Consider the following 9,173-nt stretch of genomic DNA (forward strand, 5'->3'; position numbering starts at 1 on the left):
GAAAGAGAGAAAGAAAGACAGACAGACAGAAGGAAAGAAAGAAAGACAGACAGACAGAAGGAAAGAAGGAAAGAGAGAGAAAGACAGACAGACAGACAGACAGAAGGAAAGAAAGAAAGACAGACAGAAAGAAGGAAAGAAAGACAGTAGAGACAGACAGACGGAAAGAAAGACAGACAGACAGAAAGAAAGAAGGAAAGAAAGAAAGACAGGAGAGAAAGACAGACAGACAGAAGGAAAAAAAAAGAAAGAAGGAAAGAAAGACAGACAGACAGACAGAAGGAAAGAAAGAAAGACAGACAGACAGAAAGAAGGAAAGAAAGAAAAACAGACAGAAGGAAAGAAAGAAAGACAGACAGAAGGAAAGAAAGAAAGACAGACAGACAGAAAGAAGGAAAGAAAGACAGACAGACAGAAGGAAAGAAAGAAAGACAGACAGAAAGAAGGAAAGAGACTGAAGGAAAGAAAGACAGACAGAAAGAAGGAAAGACAGACAGACAGAAGGAAAGAAAGACAGACAGAAGGAAAGAAAGAAAGACAGACAGAAAGAAGGAAAGACAGACAGACAGAAGGAAAGAAAGAAAGACAGAAAGAAGGAAAGACAGACAGACAGACAGAAGGAAAGAAAGAAAGACAGACAGAAAGAAGGAAAGAGACTGAAGGAAAGAAAGACAGACAGACAGAAGGAAAGACAGACAGACAGAAAGACAGACAAAGAAGGAAAGAGACTGAAGGAAAGAAAGACAGACAGAAAGAAGGAAAGAAAGACAGGAGAGAAAGACAGACAGACAGAAGGAAAGACAGACAGAAGGAAAGAAAGAAGGAAGGAAAGACAGACTTTTTACTTTTAATACTTTAACTACATTTTTCCTGATGATACAGACTTTTAGCTGAGGTAACAGAGTATTATAACAGTGTGGTATTAGTACTTTAACAGTAACAGAGTATTATAACAGTGTGGTATTAGTACTTTAACTTGTAACAGAGTATTATAACAGTGTGGTATTAGTACTTTAACAGTAACAGAGTATTATAACAGTGTGGTATTAGTACTTTAACTTGTAACAGAGTATTATAACAGTGTGGTATTAGTACTTTAACTTGTAACAGAGTATTATAACAGTGTGGTATTAGTACTTTAACTTGTAACAGAGTATTATAACAGTGTGGTATTAGTACTTTAACTTGTAACAGAGTATTATAACAGTGTGGTATTAGTACTTTTGCTGCAGTAATCTGAATACTTCTCCCAGCGCTGCTGAACAACATAACTCTGTTTGTGTCCTCCAGTACCAGCAGTGGCCAGGATCGCGAGGGGAAAGCGTGAGACCGATGGACCCCAGCAGGGGGCCCCCGCGTTCCTACCTGCCTCGAGGCATCAGCTGGCCCTCGCCGTGCTACGGCCCGTTTCCTCCCAGAGAGGCGGACAGTTACCGACTGCCAGACAGGCTGACGAGGAGGGGAGGGGAGGCAGAGCCCCGGGAGGGAGGGAGGGCCAGTTACGCCAGTCAGAGCAGCGGGAGAGGCAGCGCCGGTTTCTTCCGACAGTCCCTGTCCATCACTCCGACGCTTCTCAGCTCTCCCGAAACCACGGAGGAGAGCGAGAGGCACAGAGCGGAGACGGAGCTGCCTGAGAGGAGACAGAAAAGGTGAAACGCCACCATGCCTGGAAAATAACCAACACACTCTGAACTGCAGGGTCTTCTTCGCAGGGGGATTTATTTATTCATTGCCAAAATAACATTAGGGTTGGGTGTGTTAGGGATTTTCCCCCCGATACTGGGGATTAAACACAGCTTATAGCAGTGGTTCCCAACCTGGGGTCCGGGGACCCCTCAGGGGGGCGGCAAAGATCACAGGGGGGGCGCAAGTCTTCATCTGGTTTGAGGTTGCTGTCATCAGGTCAACTGCTAGCTGCTGTCATCAGGTCAGCTGCTAGCTGCTAGCATCCTCGTTTGTCCTGCTGCCACAGCATCACTATTTTATGAATGAAACATGGTGGAGAAACATAAAAGTGCTGATAACTGCTCTGTATCAAAAAAGAAAGTAAGGCTCTATCTCGAGAGGTACCTCCACTTCGGTTTCGGAGGGGGGGCTCAGCTTTTCTTAGACATAAGTAGGAGGGGCGCCAAGGAAAAAAGGTTGGGAACCACTGGCTTATAGGACGATGCCGGTGCCTAAACAGCGACAAAAACGTCTCGAAAAAACGGCATAAACGCAAATTAAAAGGGACAAAAACATGGGAAACGTGCCTGACTCGATACTTTGAAATAAAGAAGAGCTCAAAACGACAGATGGAGACATTAACGCTCTAAAGGCGCTGACACATCAACCCGATAATCGGCCGTCGGACAGCCTGGCGAGGTCGGTGACTCGAGTCTGGTCGGTGTGCTCCGTGCCGTCGTCCGTCGGAGGAGCTGTCAGCCTTCATTTGGGCCGACCTGACATGTTGTGTCAGAGGGCGGGCATTTAAAGGACAATTCCAGTCACTTCCAACCCGTAGCTCTGTTGTGTGTAAATGTGGAGAGCTGTCAGTAGCAAGAAAAACTAAACCAGTGCTGCCTACACCGTGTTATCCTCCTGCTAGCGTTAGCACCCAACAGGCTTAAACAGGGCAGGTTTTAAACAGGTTTTAAGCCTCTAAACATGCTCTAAATGTCATTACAAGTGCCTCCCCATGTGCAGTGATTCCTTCTGAGGGAACACAGGGAATCTGACTGCTGTAGATGTGACAGAAAGGCGTAAACGTTGTGTTAATCCAGCTCTGTTTAGTTCCTGTGTTGAGGGCAGTTAATAGTGCTTAGGGACCGTCTACAAACTACAACACAGAAAAGAGATACAACAAAAATATGTGGGCTATTAATTTAATGATTAAATAAGGTAGTGTCTCCAAACTTACTTCATTTATAACGTGTCTCCTGCTAGTTGTACTACAGCACTTGCTTTAAAAAAAATAAGCATATGCCTATTTTTGAAAATATGTTTTTACTCTTTTCAGTGTTGTAGTTTGTAGACGGTCCCTAAGCCCTCCTTGCAGTATCACCTGAACTAAACGTTATTTTTATTAATTAGCAGAACATTTATGCCTTTCTGTCACATCTACAGCAGTCAGATTGACTGTGTTCCCTCAGAAGGAATCACTGCACATGGGGAGGCACTTGTAATGACATTTTGAGCATGTTTAGAGGCTTAAAACATGTTTAAACCTGCCCTGTTTAAGCCTGTTGGATGCTAACGCTAGCAGGAGGATAACACGGTGTAGGCAGCACCGATTGGTTTCGTTTTTCTCGCTACTGACAGCTCTCCACATTTAAAAACAAGAGAGCTACGGGTTGAAATCGACCGTAATTCTCCTTTAACAGATAATACATAACAATCAAAAACCTTAAAGACAAAACTTGGGTCTGATAAAAAGTCTTTTATTTAGTTTTATGCTTTTTTCCAACGTTTTTGGTGCTTTTGCCACATTTCACATTCATTCAGCTCAGGTGCTGGCTCGGTTTCTGAACCTAAAACTTATAATAGCAGCGAAAACTGTGCAATTAAAAGGAATAATTTTAAGAAAGTGTCTTTTATAAGTACTTAGATTTTTTCACACGTCCGTTTCGGAGCCCCAGAGGGCAGCGCAGGCATTAAAGAGACACAGAAACAAGTCATTCGGTCCGGCAGATAACGCCTGTTTAGGAACTGGTTTCGGCACCCAACCCTAAACAACATTCTTGTTTTGTTTCCTGTTTGTGATAACCGTTCTCTGACCACTTGTTCTGTGTATCTCGTTAGAAGGAACACGTCAGTAGATGAGAGTTATGAGTGGGACTCTGCAGATGCGTGTGTGGACTCTGATGTCCTGGAGGCCACAGGGTTTGATGCGTCACAGAGAGGCAGGGCGGAGCTCCGCTACGATCAAGCCGCTGGCCTCCAGGACCAGCGACAGAAAGGTGAGCATTCATTCCCACTTTCTCCTTCTCTGTGTGATGTTTTGGATGTCGCATGTGTCGTTGTGAGCGTAAGGAGCCGATCACACCGAGAAACGTTCGGTATATTCACAACTAGGGGTGCACCGATCCGATATTATGATCGGATATCGGTCCCAAAATAGCTGGATCGGGGATCGGAAAAATTAACAGATCCACAAGCTGATCCAGTTTTGTTAGTTTGTTCCCCTCTGTCGCATGCTGGAAGAGTTGAGTGGACAAATAAATAAGAATTCAGTACATTACATCTCTGTTATTTTGTCGTAGTTAGGAAAGTCTGGTGCCTTCAGTCTCTTCCACACGGTGGAAGGAAGGTATAAGGTGGAAGGTATACAGTGTATTATTACGGTATCAGATAGGGGTGTAAGAAAAAACTGATACACTTGAGTGTCGCGATATTTTATTTTGCAATACTGTATCGATTTAAAAAAAGAAAATATTGATTTTTTTTTTTTTTTTTTAAGTTCAAAAATATTCATGTAAGACAGTGATTCACGTTTTCTGTTGTGTTTAAACCCCCTACCGCTAGATAGCTATGCTGCGACACCACTAGTGTCCTCGCCTAGCAGTGCCTAACGGTACCTAGCGGTGCCTAGCAGTACCTAACAGTGCCTAACAGTGCTTAACAGTGCTTAACAGTGCATAACAGTGCCTAGCAGTACCTAACAGTGCTTAACGGTGCCTAACGGTACCTAGCGGTGCCCTAGCAGTGCCTAGCGGGGCCCTAGCAGTACCTAGCAGTGCATAACAGTGCCTAGCAGTGCCTAACAGTGCATAACAGTGCCTAACGGTACCTAGCGGTGCCTAGCAGTACCTAACAGTGCCTAACAGTGCTTAACAGTGCTTAACAGTGCTTAACGGTACCTAACAGTGCCTAGCGGTGCCTAACGGTACCTAACGGTGCCTAGCAGTGCCTAGCGGTGCCTAGCAGTGCCTAGCGGTACCTAGCGGTGCCCTAGCAGTGCCTAGCGGGGCCTAGCAGGGCCTAGCAGTGCCCTAGCAGGGCCTAGCAGTGCCTAGCGGTGCCTAGCAGTGCCTAGCGGTGCCTAGCGGTACCTAGCGGTGCCTAGCAGGGCCTAGCAGGGCCTAGCAGTGCCTAGCAGGGCCTAGCAGTACCTAGCGGTGCCTAGCAGGCCTAGCAGGGCCTAGCAGTGCCTAGCAGGGCCTAGCAGTGCCTAGCAGTGCCTAGCGGTACCTAGCGGTGCCTAGCAGGGCCTAGCAGTGCCTAGCAGTGCCTAGCAGGGCCTAGCAGTACCTAGCAGTGCCTAGCAGTGCCTAGCAGGGCCTAGCAGGGCCTAGCAGTGCCTAGCAGGGCCTAGCAGTACCTAGCAGTGCCTAGCAGTGCCTAGCAGTGCCTAGCAGTGCCTGACTTTTTGCTAGAAGCTAACAACGTAGCTATGGCTGAACTTTGGCCTACTTTAGCTTATAAACATTAGCTCACTAAGAACCTGGGAACCACAATCCCAAACTCGCAGTTTGACTTTCTGTGTACTGAATTGTTGACCTAAAGTAAACTTCTTTTAACTTCTATGAACATCATGGCTTTTTTTAAATATTAGTTTTTCTAAAATTATAAATAAAAACATCAGGATAATCTTCAAAAACATGGAAAAGCTCTAAAAAAAATAAATAAAAAAGCACAGAAAAATATTGACAGAAAGTGTCGAAAAAGACGACCAAAACGTTGATTTATTTTAAATATTTTGACCCAGAAAAACAGAAAGTTGCATCATGGTTGCCGGGGAAGACAGAAGGATTACGGTAGTTTATTTACAGTATTTTCTCTTTCCGTTATGACAAATATAAACGTCTGGATACTAAATCTTGTGTGATTGGCCTCTTAGGCTGCATGTGTTCACCTTGTGCTGTGATTATTGTGAGCTTGTCCCATTACGCGCCCATCCATGCACCTCCCCCCTCCCTCTCAGGCCCGTGTCTCTCAGTCAGCCCGCCAGTTTCCAACCCGACCCCTCGCTGCAAGTACCGGCGCTCCCTCAGCGAGGAACGCTTCAACGCTCTCCGCCAGGAGTACCAGGAGTACCGGCAGGCTCAGGAATCCCTCTGTTCCCGCGAGCCGTGCCACGATTCAGACTCTGACTCCAGCTCGGCGCTGCTCTAGCAGCCTAACTCGGTCCGTTACTCCGCCTGCGCTCCCTCTCTACCTCTTCCCTCTTTTCTTTCCCTCCGACTCTCACTGCTCGCCTGCATGCATCCTTTTCCTGCCTTGCTTCTGTTTCATCCGTGTGCAAAAACCTACGCTGCTCAGTTTATTAGTTAAAATGTTGTTAACGCTTTCTATGAAGCTCATGTCTATGACGCATTAAGCCCTGTGTTGTCTTCAGAGTTCTTTATATCAGAAATATGGGTTTCTTTCAACCAAATTGCCCAAAAATGTCATGGATGCAGACACAACATGACTACAAAGAGACACAACACGACTACAAAGAGACACAACATGACTACAAAGAGACACAACACGACTACAAAGAGACACTACAAAGAGACACAACACGACTACAAAGAACCACAAGGAGACACAACACGACTACAAAGAGACACAACACGACTACAAAGAACTACAAAGAGACACAACATGACTACAAAGAACTACAAAGAGACACAACACGACTACAAAGAGACACAACACGACTACAAAGAGACACAACACGACTACAGAGAGACACAGAGAGACACAACACAACTACAGAGAGACACAACACGACTACAGAGAGACGCACCACGACTACAGAGAGACACAACACGACTACAGAGACACAACACGACTACAGAGAGACACAGAGAGACACAACACAACTACAGAGACACAACACGACTACAAAGAGACACAACACGACTACAAAGAACTACAAAGAGACACAACATGACTACAAAGAGACACAACATGACTACAAAGAACTACAAAGAGACACAACATGACTACAAAGAACTACAAAGAGACACAACATGACTACAAAGAGACACAACACGACTACAAAGAGACACAACATGACTACAAAGAGACACAACACGACTACAAAGAGACACAACATGACTACAAAGAGACACAACATGACTACAAAGAGACACAACACGAGACACTACAAAGAGACACAACACGACTACAAAGAGACACAACATGACTACAAAGAGACACAACATGACTACAAAGAGACACAACACGACTACAAAGAGACACAACACGACTACAAAGAGACACAACATGACTACAAAAAAAACACAAAGAGACACAAAAATGTTTTGGGGAAATTGCATTTTTTGTGTAAGCGAAGTGAAAAGCGTAACATTTTCTTGAGGAAGGACGTCAAATACACGCACCTTAGTCTTCCATAAAGCGAGGAGAAACTGAAATAGTTGGCGATTCATTTCATAGTTGACAACTAATTGATTAATCTTTGCAGCTCTAGTAATTATAAAGTGGTATAAACAGATTATAACGCGTTATTCGTATGTTTATAACGCGTTAAAGACACGGGCGTCATAGAAAGTGAAACCCAAATGTTGAATCGTGTCCTGTTCTCTAATGTTTTCTGTCTTTGTCTCTCACAGGTCCCTCTCAGAAAGACACCAAAAAGCAGTTTTAATGAACGGACGACAGCACCGCGGACACTGTCACGCCTCACTGGAGCTTTGTCGTGTGAAAGAAGTCGTTGTTTAAAGTTGTTGCCCTCGGTTACAGCAATTTAAAGACACCAAACGCCATCAAACGTAACTGCAACTCCTCCTCCTCGTCCTCCTCCGTTGTTACCAGACGACATATTCCTTTTCTTGAACTTCTTCCAGTTTGATTTGCGTAATGAAGCTGAGAAGGGATTATTTATTTTTTTCTAAGAAGCTCGTGCAACTGTATATTGGGACTATTATTTCTTTTTTTTTGTTTCTTTTTGGGTTTTTTTATATATCTTGACAATCAGGAACACACGGCCCCTTTTGGGAAATGAGATGCTCACTCTTGACTAGGACGTTTACAGCTGAGTAAAAACCTGCTTTATAAAAGCAGCATGAATTAGGTTAATGTCTATCGCCACAAAGACTTCCCTTTAAAGGGTAACTGGTATTTTTCTACCTGGATTCTCCCATGTTTTTGTGTCTTATGTGACTGATGGGTACAACATTTTTTGAGATTGGTCCAGTATTAAACAAAAAACAAGCTGCATTGTAACATTAACTGTCTGTCAGCGTCCACTAAAAGTTCTGTTGTTGCTGCTGACAGACTCAGATTATTATTCTAAGTGTCTGACAACATTATGAAAGGATCCCTACAGAGATAGACCTTTTAGTTAAAGAGGAAGATCCTTTTAGTTTAACATGAAACACCCCCGAAATCACCATCACCAAACCCACCAGACTCCATGTAAATAATCAGGACTTTTATCAGCGTAAAACACACTTCATTCAAAGTGGACAGAAACTAAATCAAACTATCAAAAGCCGTCTTGGTTCATCTTTCCACTGTTCCAACAATCACCACTCTGGTTTGGTTGAAATAAACCCTTAATTCACCCATTTACATGTGGAGATATGCTGGCTCAATACACGCTAAAAGTCCTGATTATTTACATGGAGTCTGGTGGAGATATGCTGGCTCTATACACACTAAAAAGTCCTGATTATTTACATGGAGTCTGGTGGAGATATGCTGGCTCTATACACGCTAAAAGTCCTGATTATTTACATGGAGTCTGGTGGAAATATGCTGGCTCTATACACGCTAAAAGTCCTGATTATTTAGATGGAGTCTGGTGGAAATATGTTGGCTCTATACACGCTAAAATTCCTGATTATTTACATGGAGTCTGGTGGAAATATGCTGGCTCTATACACGCTAAAAGTCCTGATTATTTACATGGAGTCTGGTGGAAATATGCTGGCTCTATACACGCTAAAAAGTCTGATTATTTACATGGAGTCTGGTGGAAATATGCTGGCTCTATACACGCTAAAAGTCCTGATTATTTACATGGAGTCTGGTGGAGATATGCTGACTCTATACACGCTAAAAGTCCTGATTATTTACATGAGTCTGGTGGAAATATGCTGGCTCTATACACGCTAAAAGTCCTGATTATTTACATGGAGTCTGGTGGAAATATGCTGGCTCTATACCCGCTAAAAGTCTGATTATTTACATGGAGTCTGGTGAGTTTGGTGATGGTGATTTGGCTGTTTCATGTTAAAGCT

At 43.9% G+C, this 9,173-nt stretch overlaps 1 protein-coding gene across 2 annotated transcripts; it reads left to right on the plus strand.

The window, feature by feature from the left end:
• The first annotated feature begins 1,524 nt into the window (after window positions 1–1,524).
• Window positions 1,525–7,846, plus strand: LOC144518767 (uncharacterized). Of its 2 annotated transcripts, XM_078251675.1 has the most exons (4): window positions 1,525–1,649; window positions 3,781–3,938; window positions 5,903–6,105; window positions 7,542–7,846. In XM_078251675.1, the coding sequence occupies exons 2-4, from the start codon at window positions 3,798–3,800 to the stop codon at window positions 7,648–7,650; spliced, it is 453 nt and encodes a 150-aa protein (XP_078107801.1). In that variant the 5' UTR covers window positions 1,525–1,649; window positions 3,781–3,797; the 3' UTR covers window positions 7,651–7,846. The 2 variants fall into 2 exon arrangements, with proteins under 2 accessions (XP_078107801.1, XP_078107802.1); XM_078251676.1 differs by lacking the exon at window positions 1,525–1,649 and having other exon boundaries at window positions 3,377–3,938.
• Window positions 7,847–9,173: the final 1,327 nt, after the last annotated feature.

The sequence above is a fragment of the Sander vitreus genome, chromosome 5 (genome assembly GCF_031162955.1).
Source record: "Sander vitreus isolate 19-12246 chromosome 5, sanVit1, whole genome shotgun sequence".
In the NCBI taxonomy this organism is placed as follows: domain Eukaryota; kingdom Metazoa; phylum Chordata; class Actinopteri; order Perciformes; family Percidae; genus Sander; species Sander vitreus.